The sequence below is a fragment of the Marmota marmota genome, unplaced genomic scaffold (assembly GCF_001458135.2).
Source record: "Marmota marmota marmota unplaced genomic scaffold, marMar, whole genome shotgun sequence".
Classification (NCBI taxonomy): Eukaryota; Metazoa; Chordata; class Mammalia; order Rodentia; family Sciuridae; genus Marmota; species Marmota marmota.
The window spans coordinates 29819903-29845762 of record NW_026000037.1 but is presented as its reverse complement, the minus strand read 5'-3'; the positions used below and the strand labels follow the sequence as shown (position 1 = coordinate 29845762).

The 25860-nt window shown below is 31.5% G+C and overlaps 1 protein-coding gene across 1 annotated transcript in view; it reads left to right on the top strand.

The window, feature by feature from the left end:
• Lrp1b (LDL receptor related protein 1B) overlaps window positions 1–25860 on the top strand; it is a 1807788-nt gene that overhangs the window by 1715371 nt on the left and 66557 nt on the right. The window contains exons 80-83 of the mRNA XM_015479144.2: window positions 6256–6372; window positions 8047–8220; window positions 9333–9458; window positions 14680–14844. Of these exons, the coding sequence (XP_015334630.1) occupies window positions 6256–6372; window positions 8047–8220; window positions 9333–9458; window positions 14680–14844 (582 nt within the window). The remainder of the gene's footprint in view (window positions 1–6255; window positions 6373–8046; window positions 8221–9332; window positions 9459–14679; window positions 14845–25860) is intronic.

Below are 25860 nucleotides of genomic sequence, written 5' to 3'. Positions count from 1 at the left end.
TATTAGAAATGCAGATGCCTGGATTCATGTAGCTTTTGGTCTAAAGTAGTGGACTATAAAAACAAAATAAAACCCTGCATATATCTGTGTGCACACACAAACATATGTGTAAATGGCACTATGGAGAAGAATAGAGTGAAGTGCAAAGCACATAGGTGTCACTCAAATATACTGGGGAAGAAGGTTTTTCAAGGAGTTGAGTAAGAGTAAGTGCTAATCTATAAAAGGAGTAGGGTGGAGAGAAATGTTGGAATGCAAAGTAAATAGGTCAAAATGGTAGAAAATGGAATTGAGGAAAGCCAAAGAGCATAGTAAACAAAAGAAATGAAATGGAACTTGAAACTTTGAGAGGTGATTAGGGGCCAGGAGTTATAAGGTCCTAAAGTTCCCTGCAAGTACTATTGATTCATGTTAAGCAGGAAACAAAATCTGGTCAGATATCCATAAGAGCACCAGATACTTCTGGAAGATAGTTAGAGTGAGGCTGTCTACCCCATGAATATTGTGAATATATGTGTTTCTGCTCAAGAAATTTGCTTGAAAACTTCTGTCTTGCTACAGGTAATAACTCTCAGAATTTGTATATCAACCTATTCAACTAATATATATTGAGCACCTTATATGCTTCAGGCATGATTCTTGGAATATGAGAAGTAAAAACATAGCCATAGTAGAGGTATGGGATGGGTTCAGTAGAAATTTAATATTTACAAATAAATTCTGAAGTCAGTTTTAGGTGTTTAATGCTATGATAAAAAGAGTGAAATTGCCAGAAGAGTTGTCAATGGTAGAGAGAAAGGTTGCAGTATAACATAATTAGGCATCAAAGTAGGCTTTCATAGAAGGTGGGATTTGAGCACAGATGTGCAACATTGTCACTTAGCCATAGAAAATGTTGTAGTTGTGCCAGGAACCAAGTTAAATCAATCAGATGGAAAAATTTTACAGGTCATTAAAAACATTAGTTTTGGAACTCAAAATAGAACTAGGAATTTGGTTTTGGAAACTAGCAACAAAAGCTGATATTCAATAATACTTGTGTTGTTAAGATGAACAATGGATGGTCAATAAGATCTCAAGGGTAGAATTTTAGGAAGATGCTTATTTTGAAAAGAAGAAAGATCACAAGTGAAGATGCCAAAGGCCTCCAAATACTAGTAGGTTAGAATGTGGTGTCACCATAGCCAAAAAAGTGTTTCAAAAAGAAGATGGTATACATTATTGAGCAAAACACTGCCTCACATAGAAAAAGAATAGTAGAAAAATATAACCTTTCCATTTACATAGATATGTTAAAATTGAACAAGCTGAATAAACTTTTTATTATCAATCTTCTTTTTAAATTATATATATATATATAATATTTTTATATATATAAAATAGTTGTAGTTAGACACAATACCTTTATTTCATTTTTTTAATGTGGTGCTGAGGATTGAATCCAGTGCCTCACATGAGCTAGGTGAGCGCTCTGCCACTGAGCCACAACCCCAGCCCCTCATCAATCTTCTTATTTTTGAAATATGATAATTAACTTACATATAATGTGTAACGATTCATTTAAATCAGTTGGTAAAACCAGTATGAATTTTCTTCACTGTGTTAGAGCTAATAATATTTATAAAAATTGTCTACTTTTTACTAGGGTAAGGCCTTGAATTCCATATAGTGTCTACCATAATTTCCTAACAGCAATAATAATTTATCCATATCTATTTAGTATATTTTGTTTAGTTTTATTTATTTTCTCATTGTATGTCTATTATAATTCCTAATATAAAAGAGAAATTGATAAATCACATGTAAAATCTGTTACTTAACTTCATTGCCACGTGCTTAAAATTTTCTTCAGCTTCTTCAAGTGACATGTTTGCACCTATGTCTAAAGATACAGTGTGCCATATGATCTTATCTATAAGTAAAATCTGAAGTAGTTAATCTCATAGAAATTGAGAATGAATAGTGCTTACTAGGCACTTGGGAGAGCAGAGTTGAGCAACTGAGTCCTGTCAATGGCACTGTGCCATTGAACAGGAGGAATAAAGACTGGTGTTTTCTGACACAGCACAGTGAATATAATGGACAATAATACATTTTACATTGAAACAGCACAGAAAATATGTATGAATTGTTTTATTAACATTACAAATGATGATGTCATATTCTTGAGAAGGGTTTTATTACATTTAGCAGAAACATATATTGACGTCATCTTCATAGTGTTTAATGACTCGTGGGTATTTGTTTTGCCAACTGTTATTGATATACAAATGAGTTTAAACAATTGTCAGGAGATTTTTAAGAAATAATAGTTCATTTTATTTTCATAAATAGTGTTACTAAAAAGTAGTAACAAAACATTGGCAACCAGTAAATCATTATTCTGCATTTACATGCATATTTACATTTCATGTATGGGAAGACATGGACAAATATATCCTAGAAGGTGTCTTTGAATGGAAGTACATTCATGACTATGTCTTTCCAGTAATACCTTGACCAGTTTTTTGTCAATTTTCTCTCTGTTTTCTTGGAGTATATAAATATTTGTTCTGACTTTAGGATACTATATTAAAATCAGTAAGTACCATCATGCTTCTCTTTCTCTCTGAGTGTAAAATCTTGTTCTTTTTATTGAGGGTATATAAGAGAAGCTATCTTTCTAATGTCATGCATGGACATGTAAAGGCAGTGAGATATTGTACACTTGGTTATCCTCTTAGTTTTATCAGGATACAGTTATCACCATAGATGAGCAGCATACTTGGTGTAACCCTTGTGAATTCCAGGGTTAGAATTTTACCATCCAATCAAATAGCCCAGCACACCAACACCATCTTTGCAAACTTGGCAACATCATGATAAGAGCACTGCAGTGCTCTGGGATTTTATCAAAAACTCATTCTTCTCATTCTTTGGACTCCATCATCTACTGCTTTAATGGTGCAATCTACCATTAACTCATCAATGTATATATTTGTGCCCAAGACTATAACTGACTTAAACATAATCTGTTGTTAATATTTTCTTGTTACATCCCTTACATACTATTACCTATAAGTAGTCTGTGCTTAAAACAATTATGTGTTGAATGAAAGAACAAATGGATACCTGCAGTTTTAACACTCTAAGACTTGGGATGGTTCCAAGGCCTTCTTAAATAAATGGCACACTTTTGTTTTGTTTTATTTTATCAGGCAGGATGATAAATAAAATAATCTTAGTCTATCTTATTTTTCAGTCTATCTTATTTTTTTCTTATGTTAGTTGAGTAGCAAGTACTTTCCCCACCAGTGTGTGTCAGATAAAGTCACTTTCCAGTTTAGCTTTTAATAATAGCTTTTAGAATTCCATGAGATTGATTTAAATATCACATCCTTTGATAGCTAGAGGCTTGTTGCTGTTGTTTGCTATCTCTTCCAAATTGTGGCAATTTCAGAGAGAATGAAGGACTATATATTTATCGAACAACACTCATACTTATTTGATTCAGTAAACAGATTCATTTTCCTTGGCCACAAAGATCTCTAAATAAAGTGGATACAAATTTATGACTGTTTTACCATTTCCTTGATGCATTTATTTTAATAAAGCTTTCATATGTTTGTGTGTACAAGAGAGAGGGGTGGATTTTAATATAGTTTGAAATCTTTGATTCTAAGCAGACAACCAATCTGAAAATTAATTATAACAAATTTTTAAATAAATATAACAGTGGTAAATATATTCAGTTATTTTAGCTTTTCTCAATACCTTTTAAATTGAGAATACCTTAGGGCTTACTTGATGATTTTTGCTACTATATAAATCCTTGCTTTGCCTTAAAACAGAATGTATCTTATCCTTTCATCTGAGGATGTAGTGGTTGAAATTTATTATTCTAAGTCTTCTCTCAAATATCACATTGGTATTATGATCATTTTTCATAATATATTTTTTTTTCTTTTTATTCTTTTTAGACTATAATGGAAATAAGGAAACTATTAGATTTTTCAAATTTCAGAGTCCAACAAAAGCAAGGTTCAAAAAGTTCCTAAAGCATTGTAGTAGTCTTGGTATTATGGGGGGAGATGGTATTGAGAGAATCACTACTTGATTAGTGCTGTTACCTTGTATCACTGAAATTTAGCTTGCATCTTTGTCTTTTATAAACCTTTTAATTTATGATTTGAAAATTGAATTAAAATCAGTATAGTATTTTATTTTAAATTTTCTGTACTTTTGCTAATTCGATTCCATATATTTGTAATTTACAGTTCAGATAAGAAAGTTTCTTGAGAATTTCTTTTGTTTTTATTTTTTCATTGTATCACTGGTTCTTTATTAAAGACAAAAGAAGTTGTGATACTTTAAAGAAAGACATGAGCTTGTTCTTTCCTATAAACTTGACATTCATTGATACCACAGGAAAAGTTAGCTGATTCCTTTATTAACTTTTTAATTTAAAGACTATCTCTTTTATTAAAGGGTTTAAGGAAAAATCAAAAATCATTGATTTGTGGATTTTTGTAATATAAACCCCATTCATCTAAAAAACTTTGTTGTATAATTTCTATCTAGATGTAATTCCATCTAATAGCACATGTGACAAAAGCTGATAAAATTGAGGATATCTTGAGCAAGCACAGAGCAGCAATGCAATATATGGCACTTTTAGTAAATTTCAGAAATCATATTATTAATTAAATTGGATCACACACACATTGTTTTCTTCTTTTCCATGATTAGCAAATTTAATAGTTTAGGTGTAAGACCAATTTTTTTGAACAGAGGGTTTTGTTTTATGTGCTATTTGTATTACTCCCTTAGAAAAGAAGGAAAAGTGTTTTCAACCTTTCTTAGGTGACTACTTTGAACTATAATGGCACCAGCAGGAAATTGGAATACTTTATGGTTCATGTTACTCATGATTTTTACAGGAACTAGCAAAAACATAACTCTAAACATGACTCAAATAAGTCAATCATTGAGCAGAAACTAGTAAACTATGAACCAGTTGCATTAATTAATTGTTAAATCATTTCTCAAAAGCTAGTTAGACATGATAATACATATATACACACATGTATATATACACATATATTTACTTGAAGAGCAATATTTATATTTAGTTTGATTATATTTCAGTTAGATCTACATGTTTAACTGAAAAGTTATTCACAAATTACTTTCACCATAATTTATTTTCCATTTTGATTGTTAAGTCTGCATTTATCTGCATAGAAATACAAGTTTTACATAAACTTAAAATACCTTTTATTCCATGGTCTTGATTTTGGCTGTTTATTGAATGTTGAAATTGTGAAAATTCTGTAACATTCATCTGCAAAATGTATTTTAATTGCATTGCATCTTCAAAGTATGTTCCATGTGACAGCTAAAGATTAGATAAATCACAGAAAATAAATATCTACAGCAGTGAGGATTTATTATAGAATTCATATGTCATAGATCTTACTCTTCTAAATTGAAGAAACTTTACTCTCTAGAATACTCTTTGTGTTGATGATATTTTTGCTGGGATAGATTCCAATCAGATTTACAAAGTCAAAAGGTAAAAAATTAGATAAGCAGAAGAACACTATTGTTTTGCCCTATATAATTTTTATCGATTGTTATTCACTGACAGATACCTATGATGAAATTGAAGAAAAGCAGTCTCAGAGAAAAAGAGTTAGAAATTCAAGCACCATAGGACCTTAATGAGGGACTTTACCATTCATTTCTTTCTAATATAAATATCAATCTTTAGTCACTTTAAACATCAGCACATGTATAGGTCACTTACAATAACACATCATAGGCCAACTTGTCATTAAGTACACCTTTTATATTATGAGAACTATATCTTCATGAAGAGATTTAAAATGTAAGAATTACACCCAATTAGCTCTAAAAAATGTTGGATAACAGATTAAATAATGTATTCATTCTGTGTATAGTATAAGCATAAAAATATTAAAAAAAAAACTGGTAGGGAATAGCCAAAATTAAGAAGGTAGAAAGTATGAAAAGGACTGATATGTAAGGTCTCTCTTCCTGTGTTAGGTAAGATTTTTTACTTATAGCTTATTAAATAAAGGCTAAGTAATCTAAGATCAGGATTGATTTGAGATAAGGTTTTCAATTATTCTGAATTCTACAGTACCATGATGAACAACAGGTTATTTCTGTGATGCTTGAAAACAACTACATTAAGAAGTGAAATCATACTTTTAAATGATCTCAAATTCCATTATTTGTCTATGTTTGCAGGTCTGGCTGTGGATCATTTTAGTGAACGCATATACTGGGCTGACTTTGAGCTCTCCATAATTGGTAGTGTTCTGTATGATGGCTCTGATTCAGTAGTCTGTGTCAGCAGTAAACAAGGTTTGTGAGAGGCTTTTGGTTTTATTTTTGTTATCGAGAGTATTCAATCATAACATCAATATAATTATGAAAGCTTTGCATTATGATTTTTCTTAAATTATGTCTCCTTTTTCTTTGCATTTCTTTTATTGATTAAAATGTTCATTCATACTAGAATATCAGAGAGACCAGGGCAGAGGACATTCTTGACTTGGAAAAACATGGGCCAGGCTGCCAGATTCAAAAAGTAATTTCCTTCTATGGATTCTGTGGTGTTCCATTTTGAGCAGGATACATCAAATAGTCAAGAGAAGAACATGTAGACCCTACTTTTTCTTTCAAATTTCAGTAACAGCATGCAGGAAACAAATTATTATATGTAATAGAACTTCATAGTAACCATCACTGGTACTGAAGGACCCCATTATCCATGTGAAAAACAGCATATAGAAAATGACAATTTCCTCTACTGCTGGTAACCACAGAATTCTAACTGTGGCCTTTGGGTACTGCACCCATTCTTATTTTTGTTTCTTCCTGTCTCATATTTTTACTCTCTCATTTTGTAGCTCCCTGCCGTCTCTCAAACTTTCCTGGTTTGACTATATCAGATGTCTCTACTGAGTCTATTTCTTTCCTGTGACTTTTTTCCTTCCCTCCCCTGTAACCCCTTCACATATTTACCTCAAGTTATTTATAACACAGACTTTCAGTCTTTATTTTGGCATATTGTATTTCTTAAATAAAGGATAACTTCCTTTTATTTGTTTATTTTTAAACAGGGAAGCTGGAAAAATAATTGTATCAAATTTTCACGGTGCATCTCCCTAAACTGTATGATTTTTGTATCAATGACCCAGATGGAAAAAGTCTCCACGATTTTTGTATCAATTAACCAGATGGAGAAAGTTTACATTTCTGTACTATATTAAAACAATGTTAGCTTGTTTCAGCTTAAATGTACATTTTATTTTCTCAAGGAACACCTAAGAAAATATATAAACTTAAATGTTACTTTTTGTTTTATAACCTCTAGATCATAACATATAAATGTTTCTACTTGTTACAAATTTCAGTTACCAAAAGTTGGATTGATAGTTGTTTTGATAAAATGTCTTAAAATTATAGTCACCAAATGTGAAAATTGATGGTCACTATTATTTTTAAGCAACGATGTCATGTGAATGATGGCTGTTTGCTAGTTTGTTTTCCTTATCCTGTTTCTAAAATACATTATAATAGTGTCAAAGATTTTTAACTCATGATTACCAGTCAGTCCACCATTCTATTTAATTACTAATTGGATCCAGAATACGAATTTAGAGTTTAATGAACTGCCTATTTTGGTACTACAAATGAGGTTAGCCTGTACCTAGATTTTTATTTGTTAACTGTATAGAAGAAAAAAATTACTCTGCATATAGACCTCTAGCAAATGCTTGGTGATGTTGAATATGATTAAATTAATGATTGAAATGTTTTTCTAAATTCTGAGTGACATGCTTAGTATCTCTTATATCTCCACTTCCAAGAAATTAATTCCATCAACTTCTGAGCTAATATTAAAATATTCCAATTATGAAAGATTTTCTTAAAGATAATAAATAAGATTTTCTATGCTATCTTGGGTAAACTTTTTTTAGATTTCAATATATGTATTACAGCTTTTATAATCTTATCTTTTTAAAATTCCAGGATTGTTACATCCACATAGGATTGATATCTTTGAGGATTATATATATGGAGCAGGACCGAAAAATGGTGTATTTCGAGTACAAAAATTTGGACATGGTTCAGTAGAGTATCTAGCTTTAGATGTTGATAAAACAAAAGGTGTTTTGATATCTCATCGCTATAAACAACTAGACTGTAAGTACAATATTTTTAAAAAGTTGCCTACATTTGTGACTGTTTTTCTTTTATCTATTAAAAGTGTACACTTTTGCCAGGCATGGTGTCTCATGCTTGTAAATCTCTGTAATCCCAGAGACTTGAGAGGCTGAGCTAGGAGGATTAAAAATTTGAGGCCAGCCTCAGCTACTACATGAAAAGGTCTGGGGAGGTAACTCAGTGGTACAGCGTTCTTGAATCCAATCTCGTGTGTGTGTGTGTGTGTGTGTGTGTGTGTATTCCTTAACTATTTCAAGTTTTAACCCCAGTAGATTGAGTAAGTTTAATGTTAGTAACACCAGACTTTTTAAATTAGGGAAGCCAATATACATATAATGCCTAAGTTTCTATTTCTGGTTTAACAGGTATGAAAATGTTCAGCATTTGGCTGAGTATTTTGGAATTAAAATTAATTTGTTATAAAAGTTATATATTATTTTATTTTCTAAGATACTGAAGGAGACTTTAGGCTTCTCTACATGAACCAAGCAATCTGAGGAATTCATCGTTCATTAGCCACTTTGACCCTTGTTACTGATAACCAAGTAATTACCATAGCATTAACATTCCAGTCTAAAAAATAGCCAAGAACTCTTTCCAACAGTTGTAATTTTATTTGATTTATAGTTTATGATTTATTATTATTATTATAGCTTTCCCTTATAGAAGGGAGTAGGAAAATAAATCACTGAGGTAATTATCCTGAAAAATATGTTTCAAATACGTTTTCAACTTCAGGTGGCTTTACTTTTAAAACACAGCCCTAGACTGCACTTCAGGTTCTAAGAGGAACTCTTATGCCAAAAAACAATTAGTCACAAGAAAGAGTGACAAAGTATAGATTTGAATAGATTCTTATTCCTTTTGGAAAGAATGATTTGGGCAACCGTACTGTTAATGAAGGGTAGTAATTTCTCTTCCTCTATAAAAGAAAAATATAACATCAAAATGAAATACGTGCAGTAAAAATTGATTTAATTTCTTTTTAATATTGCAAATGTATCATTTTACCTTATTGAATTTTATGTGCTTGAAATCTATTGCAAGTATACTTATATATTTCTTTGCTTTTTTTGTTTTGTTTTCATTAGTACCTAATCCTTGCTTGGATTTAGGATGTGAATTCCTCTGTTTGCTGAATCCTTCTGGGGCCACCTGTGTTTGCCCAGAAGGAAAATATTTGATTAATGGAACCTGCAACGATGACAGTCTGTTAGGTAGGTATTCTCCATTTTTTAGTAAATAATGAATTAGTCCTTGTGATAAATTTTTACAATTATTACTGAGCATAATTTCCTGTTCTTTTATCAATTTAGCTGCCAGGATATCAATGATTCTTGAAGTCTGTGTAAACTGCTCTTTCTGACAAAGACTTCCTATTAATTCATTCTGCATTTGCTCACAAACATTGAGCACTTGAATGCACTGACTAAATCAGGAACTATGAAGTTACAGAATCAAAGACATTTTTATATAGCTCTTGTATTATAGAAGATAATTTTTTGGAGATGCCCTTCTGCTGTGGGTTTAAACCCAAACCCCAAATCTGATTATTTGTTCAATAAATTTATTTTAATACATTCCTATGGGAAAATGATAATTTTGAAAGCAGAGGTTAAGTTATAAACTGAATCTCAGTTTCTTTCATATAAAATCAGATTTACAACAAATACTATTACTTCTCTGATTTACAAATGTGTGGAGGGCTTCTGATCAAGGTATAACATTGGTTTAGAGACTAAGAACCAATTTAGAAATAAATCTGAGAAAACTCCTCATGCAGTTTATATTTGAGTAGCCAAAGTTTGGAATAAATGGCAAAAAATTGAGTTTGGCAGAATTCCCTTCTTTTCTATTTCATGGAATAATTTGAGGGGGATTGGTATTAGTTCTTCTTTAAAGGTCTTGGCAGAACTCGGCTATGAATCCAGGCAGAGTTGGGCTTTAATTTGCTGGAAGGCTTTTGATGGCTGCTTCAATTTCATTACTTGAAATTAATCTGTTTAAGTTTTCTATATCGTCCTGGTTCAATTTGGATAGGTCAGATGTCTTTAGGAATTTGTCCATATTTTCAAGATTTTCTAACTTATTGGAGTATACATTTTCAAAATAGTTTCTGATGATCCTCTGGATTTCAGTAGTGCCTGTGGTAATATTTCCTTCTCTATCTTGGATTTTAATAATTTGAAGGGTTTTTTTTTCATCTTTCTTTTTGTTATCTGAAAAAAACAATAAAATTTAAAATATCATTATAGATACAAAGTGTTAAATAGGAAAAAATAATAGAAAGAACAAACTAGGCTTGGCATGGTGGTACCAAACTGTAATGCCAGCAACTGGGAGTCAGAGGCAGGAGAATCACAAGTTTGAGGCCAGCCTCAGCAAAAGAGGAAGACTTTGTCTCAAAATAAAATATTAGAAGAGCCAGGGATGTAGCTCAGTGGTAAAGTGCCCATAGTTCATCCCAAGTACCAAAATAAAAAACAAAATTGTGTGCTATAAAAACAAAGGAAGCATCATTTCTTAAATATGGAGGTAGACTGACAATAAGCTCTCTCATATTGAAGACATTAGTCCTAATGTGAAAAATGCTTTTAAGAGAAAATAAAATCTATACTTACTAAATTTTATGTCACAAAACATATATACATATATAATATGTATTACATTTTATATATATTATATATAATACATAAAATTTCCCTTAGTTTTCATAAAACCCAATGATAATATAGTGATTTCTCATATTTTACTATATAAGAAAATTAAAGCATTGAGAGTTTAGTTAATAATTTTTTTTGTCATCTGTGACCAAAACATCTGACAAGAATAACTTAGAGGAGAAAAGGTTTATTTTAGTTTATGGTTTCAGGAGATTCAGTTCATGATTGAGTGGCTTCATTACTTTGGTCCTGATATGTGACAGAACACCATGGCAGAAGAATGTGGCAGAGGAAGTTGGCTCAGCTCTAGAAGCCACAAAACAGAGAGATAGAAAGGGGCTGAGGAGAAGATATACATTCCTAGACATGTTTATTTTATGCATGAAAGAAGGAAGCTTGTTTAAATACACACTTATGCAAGTCTAAAACAGTTTTGGAAATGTTTACTTCACCTCTACTTGAAAGGTGTGACTCCAGAAACTTCCTCAAACCTCACTCTTACGATTGAAAAGAAAATCTTAAATCTAATGAATGTTAAGTAATATTCAATTTGATCTCCATGCATTTAAGCCTTCATACTGGTCTGAAGTACGTCAATCAGGAATGTAAATATGTGGATTTCAGAACTGTTATATTAGTATTAGTATTTTAAAAAAATTGGAGTTGAGGGACTTTTCTCACTATGTTGCTTAAGCTGCTCTCAAAATCTTGGTCTCAACTGACCCACCTGCCTCAGCCTCTGAGTGCTAGGAATACTTGCACTAAATTTGCATGCCACCACACCAGATGGATTCTAGAATTATTGATTGATGTAGATAAATTCCAGTTTTCCTGACAACAATATTTTATATAGCCAAGTTTTATAGCTCTTTACAAATATTTTACTTTATCTAGTTGCTATTGTTAAATTATGAGTGCACTGAATATTTTTAATCTTCATGTAAGAAATTTGAAATTCAAATATTACTCATACTCTGGGAAGTATTCACCTGCCCTTTCCAACAGTTGATTATAATTATTGGAGCTTGACTTTTGGTGATAATTTAGTTATTGACAAAAGCAGCCCTCTTTTCCATTAAAGAATCATTATTATAAGTTTTGAAATGGTACAATCTAAATTCCATTTCATTAAACAGTATTATATTTTAAAATTTCTGTTGCCTAATGAGGCATAGTATAACAATATGCATTCATCGATATGTAGGGATTTTGAATATCTATATATACATATAAAAACTACAGGTGAAAATTAGTCTCCCCATAATAATCCTAAATATGATAATAATGCCTTAAATATTTATCTTCACTATTCACAGAGCCCTATTAGAACATAATTTGTTGAATGATTTAGAAAAGATATTTGGAAAGTTTTAAATTAAGCAAACATTTTCATTTTAGAAATTGTTTTTTAAAAAATCTCATCCTATATTCAATTATTTTCTGGAGATTGCCACATGCATTTACATAGGCATCTAAGATTTTTTTTATGTTAAAAACTAACTTGCCTGACACGGTGGCACAGGCCTGTAATCTCAGAGCCTTGGAAGGCTGACGCAGGAAGATCAAGCGTTCATAGCCCACCTCAGCAAAAGCAAGGCACTAAGCAACTCAGTGAGACCTTGTCTCTAAATAAAAAAAACAAAAAAACAAAAAAACAAAAAAAACAAACAGGGATGAAGATGTAGCTCAGTGGCCAAGTGCCCCTGAGTTCAAACCTTGGTACCTCCCCTGCAACAAAAAACTAACTCACCTCTCTATTTCCTATTATCCTCATGTTCCCATTTTGTTGTCCTGATCAGAAACTGAAGAATCATCCTAATTTTCCCTTATTTTCTTCAGAAATTACTGATGTGATGCTCATTTCAGAATTATTGTTAGAATAATCCCACATTTACTCACCTCACATTATTCTATTTGGGGGCATCATGTGACCTAGCTAGAGGATTTAAATGAAGTCCTCATGATCTCCCTGCCTTCAGTTTAACACCTGCCACTACATTCACTCTCAGCCTTCTTAGATTTCTACTTCAAGTTTTCTACATTACTTTTATGAAAAAAAAAATAATAAAACATTCAATGACATTCTGTTATTCCTACTTATCTTTTTAAGGACACTTACCTCTTCTAATTTCTTTCCTCACACTCTTTAATCCAGGTCCTTGCACAGAAAGTTTCATTCAGTTCCTCAGGTGCTCACCTCCTGACATGCATAGATGTTACTTTCCTTGAGCACTGTACTCAGCATTCCTGGTGGGCACTCATGAAACAATTCAGACAAATGTCTCATGTTTATTTTGCCAAATAAGTGCCTTACCTGCTTGTTGAAGTTTAGCAATACATCCTCTAGACCCAACTTTAAGCTTTTCATCTTTCTACTAGATATGAGCTGGAAGTCAAATTGTCTTTTGTGTTTATATGTATGTGGTATATACTTAGGTACTTAGTATTTACAAACTTTTGGCATTTTAATATTTTTCCAACTTAACAGAAAATCTGAGTTAGGTTGTATTTTGTCACTAAGTTCCTTTTATAGTATGTATGTAAATGAGACTTAGGTAGGTTAACTTGTATGTTTAATAAAGTGACCAAATGAGGCCATAAAGACAGGTTTTATTACACTTTTCTTATTTTCTTTATATTATATACATTGCCTTATGAGTAAGTCCTTCTTATAAATGTAAAATTTTGGAATATCAATCTGATACTTACACATATAGAAAATAAGTCATTGAAGTTAATCCAGATGTTCTTGTGATCATTACAGTGGTACAGTCAAGCCTATGTCACGCATGGGCCAATGTACTTTGAGTGATAAATAAAGGCTTTATTTATTTCATGTAATTTTACCATGTAAAAAATACAGCTTTAGCAAAGGGCATATTCTAAAACAGAATGCTTTTTAACATATTTTCAGTTTTGTTCCATTGAATATTGTATCCTGCTCAAAGTAATACAGTATATTTCTAATGAAGGACAGGCAGGTCAACACACACATAAAAGTCACTTGGAAAATGATTATAAATCAATATTTATTTTAAATCATACTAATATATTGTTTAAGATGCTTTTGTATACCCCTAAATGATCATTTCTTATTCTCAGGCAAAATCTTATTTTGTAGTAGACAGGTTATGCCAAATATTTAGGAAAAAAATGTTCCATAATTTCTAAATATTGTTTTTGACTTATCATCATCTTGCACCAAATCTGAATGGGCTTCTAGTTTGGCATATTTTGTATTGTTAGTGAAGACTGACATCAAAAAGTATCTTTTCATTTAAACATTTCTATAATATAAAGTATATACAGACACATAAACACATATACCATAGGATGTGGTAGTGTGTTTGTATGTATGTGGATAGAGATGCTAAAATATATCCTAAATATTTCAACTTGATTTATTATCAATTACTACTATGAAATAGATAATGTTTTCTCAAATCCAAAAGAAAACTCCTTGGTAGTGAAATATATTACTTTTATAAACTTTCAGTTAGATTCATTATTTAATGCAAGGTAATTTTAAGAATTGGTTAATAATGCTTGAAGCTTGAAACAAAAAACAATTTAAGGTTTTTATTCACTATCCAATAACTAGAATCTATTTCTCTGTTTTTAGCTATTATTTAATTTTTCCCAACACTTATGTTTATGTTAGTTTTTTCATGAAAAAAAATAAGAATCTAGGATTAAAGTAAGTTTGTTTATTTGAACTATCCTTACTAAATCGCGACCTGAACAAAATGCTCACCTGCATCTTTCTTCCAACCAGATGATTCCTGCAAATTGACCTGTGAAAATGGAGGGAAATGTATTTTAAATGAGAAGGGTGATATGAGGTGTCATTGTTGGCCTAGTTATTCCGGTGAAAGGTGTGAAATCAATCACTGTAGCAACTACTGTCAAAATGGGGGAACTTGTACACCATCAGTTCTAGGTAAGCATTTGAGTGCCATTGTATTTTCAAATCATTTGCATTTTTACTTCCTTATGAAAATATAAGTGAATACTTAAAACTGCAGATATAATCCCCGATGTCTTGAGAAAATTAGTAAATTTTAACAATAAATTAACAAAAATTAAAATTAATATTTATTTCAACAGTGGCATTTTTTTTTTAAATTCAGTATCTCTATGGTCAGGTCACAAAATTTAATTATAATAATGAAAATTACTATGTTGAGTGTATATTGCATGACAGTCAGTGCTTTTAGATAGTTTCACCATGACCCAGAATGACTTTAATGTGCCAGTTTTCCAAGTCTTACATGTTTAACTTCAAAGTTCATATTTTTTTGTTGCAGTTTCCCTAAAAATAAAATTCAATTGTTATTGAAAATTAGGTTCATTTAAATGAAAATAAACTATACCAAAACACATCTAAGATCATCTTGATTCTCATCTTGTAACTAATGTATTTCAAAGTGTAGTATATAAAGTTACTACATGTTAGTGAATTAATAAATATTTCACTTATCAATTGAGATATTTATTAATCTATGCAATAACCCCCTTTATAAAAATATTCTCTATGGCACATAAGTTAACATTGAATATGTTTTCCTACTGACTTGTATTAAATTCAAAATATATTCCCATGAGAAAAAATAACCCCAATACATCATAAAAATCTAATTTTTAAATTCCAATATTCAGTGCAAGGGACATTATGCAACTATTAAAGTGCAATCTATGCACATTTAATTTTAGTACCATAAATGCAAATTTAGTTAGTCAAATGGAAAATCAATCTATATGATCTTCACATTCACTACATGGTTAATTTATATCTTAGTGAGAGTTCCTTCTGTCTGTATTACTTATGGTGTTCTTTGAAATATTTAGCATAGTGCCATCTGAAAGAGTCACATGAAGAGTTTCTAATGGAGTTTAGAGAAACCAAGCTGTTTTTGATTTGCATTCTAATAGTGAAAGTTTGGTAGTTATGTCTTTAAATATTCTTGATTTATGATTAATTAATAATTAAGGTATTCTAAGTACTCAAGAGCATTCTGGAAATATATTTATAGTTTGATTGAAAGGCACTAGGAATTTTAGCACATATCTTCATTCTGCTTAAGGGAAGCTTCTTCATACATAGAATACATTCTACTGCTGTAGGAGGAATTATAGTACTGGTTCCTTTATCAAAAATGCAAATGAGAATACAAGTTCAACAAATGTGTGTGTGTGTTTGTATTTTAGTAATATGCTTATCATTTCCTTTAGGAAAGAAGCATTTCTTGCCAAATGATTTGTTTAGGATATTTAATTATTTAATTGGTCACAAAATTTTCTTATTAAGATAATGAAAATCATTGGGTTGTAGTGAGATGATTTACTTATAATTATCTTTAGTAACATTTAATCCAACTGAACCATTTGATGTTCCATACTATGGCTAACCATTCAACTTGTGAAGAATCCACAAGAGCGAATCTCTAGAAAGCATTGGATCTGCTGACTTATTAATGAATCTTGAATTGCATGTAGGCATAGCATGTTTAACATTATGTTCAAATCATTTGTCCAGACCTTGCTGCATTCTTAAAATCTGTAACATATCAACTTTATCTATGTATCCAAATATTTAGATATTGAGTTCCATAGATGATATGTTCAGGAAAATTGCATTGCAGATTACCAGGGTTTAGTGAGTTCTCATAGGAATTCAATGTGAGATATTGCCATGTAATATATTGTCTTACAAAATTCAGTAATTATTAATAATGTGATATCCAATTAAGTCATTTACAAAGCACTTTTCACTTTTAAAAAATATAGTTTTATAAAAACATTGTTTGGTATTACAGACCAGAGAACCTCATTATGTCTACACAAATGTTAATTTGTTAAGAAAATCCCAATGGGCAATTCATGGATTTATTCATTGTTGGTTTACTTACGGTTAAGCCTTTTGGCAAATTCCTGTGTGGACGCTATATAAGTTGGGTTTGGGCAGCATTAATTAAAATTTATAAGTTTATGACAGTTGTATAGGACAATAATAATTGAACAAAGAATATGCCATCAGTTAATTAAAAGCACACATCTGAGAGGCATAATTAAAATTTTGCTTGTGGGAATGAGTAAGAACACTAAAAATAGACCATATGAGTTATATTAATGTAGAACAGTATTAAAAATGAAATATTTTGACATTTATTATATGAATAAGGGTCCATGTAGTTCGCTTATATGACCTGTTAATAGGAGGATATATTTAAGATAAAACTTGCCATGAGAAAAACAGTGGAAGTCAGAGTAAAGCATAGTATTATTCAATCATTCTATTATTGAAAATATTGAATAATTTATGAATGTTTTATGTATCATGGATATCATTAACACATTTATGCAATTAACATCTATATTTGCATTTAATTTTACTTTCATGAATACTTATCCTCTAAGGTATACTCGACCTGTTTGATATTTTCCTTACTCTTACAGGCCTGCTATTTAGACTTTTAATGATTTTAAAAAGAGGAATCAGGGTTACCTACATAGTTGATTTAGGGTAATGGAACTAGAGTGTTTGTAAATTGGGACAACAAACCCAAACACTTCCAATCCCAAAGTTTGGAATTTTGCAGAGGAGAAAGGCAAATCTTACTTTGGGAAGTCAGACACAAAAGTGGGACTGACTCCACAAAGGTGACAGTATAATTGTGTACGCTAGGCAATAGTTTAAGTGATGAATATAACAGGAAGACAGGAGAAGCCCTTTGTGTAGCTCTCTGTTTCTACATCAGTGGGCTTTGTCAGTGAAGGTTTATTACTAGAAATGAAGCAGAAGGATAAAAATGGACCCTGTTGTGGGAATAAAATCTTGTTCTATGATGGGAGGGGCCTTTATAATAGGAGGTGGGTAGATGGGGAGAGCTTTCCTTCTTAGTCATTCAGGAGTTTTCTGTCCAGGCAACTGCCCCAAATCAGTGGATAGATTTACTCAAAGACAAGTTACAGTAATAACTCTTGGACACTCAATAACATCATGGAACTTATGATGAAACATGAACTGAAGCCTCTCAAGTCACCTAGGTGCCTAGTATGTAAAGTCAAAATCACCTAATTGGGTATCAATACATAGTAAACATATTTAAACTATCCTCTCTTTCATATTTTATTTAAATGAGAGTGATTTTTTTCTTTTAAATTAAACTTGGCGTTCTTGTTTCCTTAACATAAATATTAATTATGTTTGGGAAGTACTAAAGCTCAATATTTAGCTCTACTCAGTTCTTTAAAGTTCAAGAGAATAACCAACAATGTTAAAATTTTAAAAATAATAGCATATAAATTAATAAGTAAAAGACATTGGAATATATGATTCTTACAAGTAAAAAATAAAGTATAATAGGAGGAATTTGAGAAGCAGTAACTAGAGGGAAAATCCACAGCCATGAAAGAGCCAGCATTATTAAATTAATACCAGAGGAAAATGTTAAGAATCTAAACCTGTAGCAAGCAATTTTTGAAAACTTCAGTAAGAGTTTAAAAATGTTTCGATATTCTTTGTATAAATAATGTCACTTTTAGAAGTATCCCCCAAGGATCATGTAATAATAATAATAATAATAATAATAATAAAGCACAGAATATAGAAGTAAGCATATTCAATAGTGTGATTTGTGATATTATAAAATTGGGAGTAAATCCTCAAAATCTATTAAAATATGTAAAATATGACATGTCTAAAATATATATGAAATATGGCATGTCTAAAAGATGACCATTTTGTTACAAATAATAAGCACATTCACAATTATATTTGATAATATAGAAAAAAATTACATTTACTTTAAGACAAGAAGAACAATATATGAAACTGCTAAATAGTATGAGCCCAATTGGAAAAAAATCCGTATTTGAAAGTTACTCTGAAAGTTTGATAAAATAAAATATGGTAAGTTAATTAATCAAACAAACATTCACCAACTACATTAACCTGAGGACAATGTAGACCTTAAGTAGAAATAATAACACGATTAGGTTTGAACTTTGGAAATATCATACCAGCTGCAGTATGGTGAATGAATGAGTGTGAGATAAGATTAGAGGGAGGGAAAACAATTAGGGCCTGTTATGATGCAGAAACAAGTGTAGCCCTCTTGCAAGTGGAGGCAGTGAGATTAAGAGAAATTATGGAGTTGAGCATACTAAGAAACTTTAAAAGTAGAGTGTACAAGAAAGGTGAAAGGCTGGGAGTGAATGGTAAGAGTTTAAAGCATACAGCAGAGAATCTAAATCTCCTGCTTGGTTATATCTGTGGATAGCAGTGTCATTTACCAGGAGAGGAAACACAGGAAAAGCAGAGTTTTTATGGGAAATATGAAATGGATTTTATCTGAGGTGCCAGTGGGACCTCCAGGTAGTGACATGTAACATGTGATTAGAATACAGTTCTGGAGAAATTGCAGGGCATATGACAGAACCAAAGGCAATCATTGCTGGCCATTATTATACAGACCTCCATGTTGGTTGAGTGTATTTTCACTTCCTCCACTGGTCTAGAAACATCAACAGTTCAAGGACCATGAACAATTCATTTTAGTGTAGTATGGTCATTCATAATTTGGAATTGCAACCACTAGCACTACCTGAAAGAAATCATCTAGATTTTGTTACAGTCTCTTAGTTTTCCTGATGTTGCTCAAAAAGAGTCTGTTGTTTCACTTCTGGTAATCTGTATCCTAGTGCTAGGGTTGGATGTGGTTGGTCCCCCCAAAGCTCATGTTGACTCCTACTTATTCAGTGCAGTGGTGTCAAAATGTATGGCTTTTGGGAGATGATTAGGTCATGGGGCACTATCTTCACAAAGGGATTAAGGTCTTTCTCCAGAGACTGGGTTATGTCTACAAAGACCAGATAAGGTCTCATGGGATTAAGGTTGGTCTCACAGGATTGGATTAGTTAGTGTGAGAACAGGTATTATAAGTCAAGTTTGCTCTGTCTTGCCATTTGATATCCTGTACCGGGAACTACAGTGTCCCACCAGCAAGAAGGTACTCACTGGATGTGGCCCTTTGACCTTGAGCCTCCAGAACAATGAGAAGAATAAATGTTTATTCATTATCATTGACTAGGTCTGTGATATTTACTTGCATAATAGAAAACATACATGAAAGTTCAAACTTTAAAATATGTATTTCAAAATTAAAATAATATCCTCATGTTGTGTTGTTTTTCTAAAAAAAAAAACCATATATAAAATGTTTATCTAAGGAATAGTTCCTTCTCTTCTTTATCTCTGTTTTCTAAATATTCAATTACTTTTATTATTAAAAATTAAAATAACAATAAGAATTATTAGAAATTAAAATAACATAATTATGACTGTCAGGATCATGAAAGTATGTGTATCTACTTACTAGGTTACAATCTCTGTTCTCTCTCTTTGAATCCTCACAACAAAACTATGAAAATAAGTTTCTCTCTAATTCTGCTGCTGGCTTCATGATTCACAGTTACTGGTTCCTTTGGACCATATGGTGAGAGCAATACTAAATTATTCAATCTCATGACTCTCTGAGCTAATGTCAGAAGGCTCGAGTTAGCTTACTTATATTCACAGAAAAGACAAAAATGCTTCAGTGTTGTTTCCACAATGCTGGTTGAAAATGAACTTTCCAGAAGTATAAATAGATTGTGACCTATAATTTGAAACATGTCAGAATATATTAAGGATTGCCTGGGAGGGAAACGGAGAAAGCCCACAATTCTTCCTTTTCTTTGTCAGGCTTTGTTGAATAGTTCTCTGTTATCTTTGTGATACTTAAGACGACTCGACAGCTATAGTCAACTTGCTGAAATTATTTATAAATGGGCACTCACTTTTAGTCCAGAAAAACAGTATATTAAGTGGAAAAGTAGAATGTCAAATCTCCTTATCAAAAAGACTAGCAATTTTTTAAAACATTCAGAACTTTTATCTCTTGAATCTAAGTCTGAAGTCCAGACAGATTATTTATAGAGTGTAGTCTTGGGGACAAGAAGACAGGAGACAGGCTTTTGGATTGCAATTTTGTAACTAACTGAATGATGCTGTGGTGATTTGTCTCTCAGTTTGTTATTTCTTGTCTGTATAAAGGAACAATATGTGAGGCTGTGGCTATTGTCCAAATACTAAAGATGTTGTAAAAAGTATGTCACATTTAGATAGTATTTTTAAAAAAGGTGTTAAATGTAAACATTTATAAACATGTTCTGAAGTTTAAATGTCACGTATATACTGCTATTGCATATATTCAATGTGTTCATCAGACCAGTGGAACTAAACATTGATTCTGCATATAGGAAACATTATCAAATATCATAACTATGGACAAAAACTTAAGAGTATCAACAAATACCAGTTTAAACAGGGTAAGAGGTATGGTCCATGTGGACAAGTGACTGAATATGAAAACTTGCTTAAAAATGAGAGTAAATTTATAATGACCCTAGCATACATCTAGAAATAATAAGTGGTCATTACCTTGCAGGAACTTTAGATGGAATTGCATCCAATAGCAATCAAGCACATATTTTCAAGGACTATATACATATTGAAAAAAAGCCAATATTGAGCAGGAAGGTCATTTTGCTTACTTTAAGCTATTCAACATTGATGAAATCATACCACAGAGAAGCATTTTATAATCAGCTTACAAACAGTTTATCAAATAAATCTAGGTTTTAAAGACAGACACTCACTAATATTACAGAAAGTTATTGAAATATATCATCATAATACAGTTTTATAATATTCAAATGAAAACATTGTTTTTGAAAAAATGTGTATCTAAATTGATTGACACGTTACTTAAGTAGGAACACTCCAAAATTTTATTAGCAGGTTGATAGTTATTGCCGTATTCAACATAGTATAATATTTTGGAAATTTTATAAACCTAATTACTCTTATCTTTATTATAATGATTGCTATATTCTGAATACTTAATAAATATGAAGATCTCTGATAAATTTCTTAGGTAAATGATTTAATTTTTATGACTGTATGATGTTTACACTGTGGTATCTTTCAGATGTGAGCTAGAATGGGTAATGGACTAGAAACGGAGCCTAGGTTATTCCAAAGTCCGTGCTGTAAGACGTTGCCTAGTATCACTGAAAACTGGCAAGATGACATTGTCTGCCCACATCAGAGAAGCAGCTGACTAGGACTATAGAACTAAAAGTGGCATATAGTTAAACAGGCCATTTATCTAGAGATACACTATAACTAAACTATAAAACGTTAATGCTTTTTAACAGAGATGAATGATAACCTTTATATCCATGTAGTTACTTGTCTACATAATAGAAAAGAGTGTATTATTTTATATATATTTAAAAATATGCTACATTGAGACAATATAAGTGGACTGGCCAATTATTCTTTTGGGCATGCTATATTCACAAGGGGGAAAATAAGCAATGAGTTTCCATATGAAGCTTCCTAACAAAAGCATATACACAGTTAAGGTTAAATAGTTTAAGTACTAGTAACTTGTCTAAAAATATCATCAATACCACTGATGAGGAAGCTGCCAATTATTGGTTCTTACTATGTGGCAGGCATGTGTCACATGTTTTGCCTACAGAAGGTAGGCACTGCTGGTGACCCCTTATACAATAACATGCAGAGAAGAAATATAAGTTGTCTAAAGCCATACAATTTGATTATCAAAAAATAGTTCATTTACAACCTTGCATGATATAAAAAAAATTATTTGCTTCCTTTAAATATTATCTCTGAAATATTTTCTAATCAGCCATTTTTACTGAGACTATGATTTTAGCTATGAAGGGACATAAAATGTGAGATTTAAAGAACACTACAAGATTCTGGGACATTTTCTTTTTTTTTTAAATAAACAATATACTATTTAATTGTGTCAATGTATGTTCATTAACTATATTTATTTTAATTATAGGTGACTAGAGATTTTAGTTACACCTTATTTAAGATTAGCTAATGTTGTTTATCCCGTTATATTGCAACAGTTTAATACTAATTCAATTTGTAGTATTTTGTTTACTGGAACACTTTAAAACATATATGCATCTAATTTTTATTTTTCTATGAACAGAAGAAGTATAAATAAGTGAAATTAAATTCCTCATGTGGTGTGCATATGTATGAGGATCATCTAGAGAGAAAGAACTAGTAGTTCATAGATAGATAAGAGGAGATTTATTATGAGAATTGGCATATATGTGTATAGATGAATCATATGAGCCTCTGAAAATTGAAGAGTCAGGAAATTCATGGTGTAATTCAGTCATAGTCTAATGTCCTGAGAACTAGAGGAGCCAATACTGTACTTCTGTTTCGATGCTAATGGCCTAAGCAAGGAGTGAGGGGAAGAAAGAATTCTGTTGAAAGTCTGGGAAATAAATAGCCCCCAAACCAAGAGCTCCAAAGTCCAAGGGAAGAAATAGATGACCGAGCTTAAATTTGCCTACCTCCACTTTATTTTTCTATGTAGGCCTTCAGTAAATTAAATGATACCCACCAATCCTGTTGAATGTGAATCATCTTTACTCAGTCTACTGATTTCAATGCTGATCTTTTCTGAAATATCCCCATAAGCACACCAAGAAATAAGTTTTATCACTTTTTGGGAATCCCTCAGCCCAGTCAAGTTTATACATGAAATTAATCATGGGAGCATATATATGTCTTAGCAAGATATTTTGCAAAGAAACATCCAGTGTGACTTTTGAATATGGACTAAATATAGTACTAGAGGGAAAAAATATATATGTCACTGAGAATGAGGGTTAATGAGAAGAAGAATGTTCTCTTTTGGAGCATGGGAAGAGTTATGTACCTACAGAGCTATCAAAGATATTCACATTGGATGATACAAACAGGAATTAAAATGACAGCATTCAGATAGATAATTGTTGAAGCCATATAATTGGTTAATATCAACAGAAATACATATGGAAGAATGTTTTTGAGATGAAAAGAGAAAATATTAAAATAATCATAATATAAGCAGTGTTAGAAAAAGATAGCAGTATCAGTGTTAGTGTTCTAGAAGCCAAATAGAGAAAGAACGTCTAGTTAGCATGTATTATACAATTAATGGGGAAGTCAAAGAGTACAGTGATTCTGAAAAAAATAAGAATATTTGACAGTGGAGAGAAGAGAGGTAAATTTTAAATATAACAGAAATATTCAGTAAATGCAAAACCACATTACTCTTTTGTTGGGGGGTGGGGTGGGTACCAGGGGCACCTAACAACTGAGCCTCATCCCAAGCTCCTTTTTTATATTTTATTTATTAGACAGGTCCTCTCAAGTTGCTTAGGGTCTCCTAAATTGCTGATGCTGGCTTTAAACTCAAGAATCTCCTGCCTCAGCCTCCTTAGCCACTGGGATTTCAAGTGTGGGCCACCATGCCCAGCAAACACCTCATTTCTTAAACCTTTCTTAACACTAGAGAATCAGTATCAGTTTTCATTACCATATATCCATATCAAGAGATCTGGCCTCTCTTCTGAGAACACAAGAGGAAGCAGTATATCAAGACACATTATCTTGTAAATTAAAAAATAAATACTCCAAACCCAGTGAGATATTGGATTGTGTATTTCACTTTATCATGCGTTGTTAGAATAGGAAGTAGGGAATGTAATTATCTTTTGAATTTTAGAGATGTATCAAACCTTGCAGTTTGACAAAACATGTATTTAGCAAATATTATGTTTGCCTTCTTTTTATATTTGTTTGTTGTTGCCTTGTGTTCTTTATTTTAAAAGTGGAATTGAACATATTTAGAAGCTAAAAAGAGGAAAAGGCACATCATTCAAAGTTTAAAAGTATTGGAGTCAGTAAAGTTGATGGAGAATTGTGGCTCTATCCTAATGCCAGCATAAAAATAAATTCCAATTTTATTTTATTCTCAATAAATAATGGAAATAAATTGTGTAATATAATATACATTTCAGAATGGTTTACATAAAATATTACAGTGCCTTTGTAAGTATGATTGAATCTCTGGATAAGTCATGGTTAAAATGATGAATGTCATTCAATAGAAAAAAAATAATAATCTGAGCTAAAATGTCACTGAGTACTTCCTATGTGTATAATACAGTTAGAAATGATTTGCATGAATTATATTATTTATTCTTTGTGATTATACACAACAAATCCATGCAGTAGGTATTATTATTATCTCCAGTTTATATACAAAGTGACAGAGAGGTGATATTTGCTCATGGTTCCACATTGACAGACCATGAATGTAGGCAGTCAGAGAAGCTACTCTCTCAATATCCATGCTTAGGATGCTACAGAAACAAGACAGATTTAGAGCCAGGAAACAAGGCTGATTTAGTGCCAGGAAACAGTTCCTCCTACTCCTTCCTTAGGTCAATTGACACTTTTTCTGATTAGGCTCTCCTTGTAGACTGCCAACTCCCAAACTTGCCAGATACATCACTGCTATAAATTTTTGATTTAATCATCCTACCATTGCTATTTCCTTTTCAAATATCAAAATCAAGTTCTGCTACCTAAAAAAAATACTATAATAACAATAATCTTTGGAAATTATTTCAGTGCAACTTTTTAGGGTACACCCAGAAAGATTCTTGAAAATGTTAGTAGGAGCATATTATACAATTCTTTAGCAGATGATTCATTTCTCATCAACAAACAAAAGATCTCCTGTATCGGTACAATTTCAGTTAGATAATATTCCCCTTAATGTGAAGATTTTACTTATCAAAAAGAAAAATTTGTCTTCAAAGGAAGACAGATGAAGATCTTTTGAAAATAATTTGGCTGAAATCTGGATGACATGGGGCATATGCTAGCTAGGGCCAACCTGGTCAGACTATTCTAGTTTCAAAACAGCTTAGATGAAAGTACCAAACCTACAGTGTTATTTCCCTGAGTGACAGGTGTACAAATTTGAAAATAAGTCAGTGGTTTGTTTACTTTTTTCAA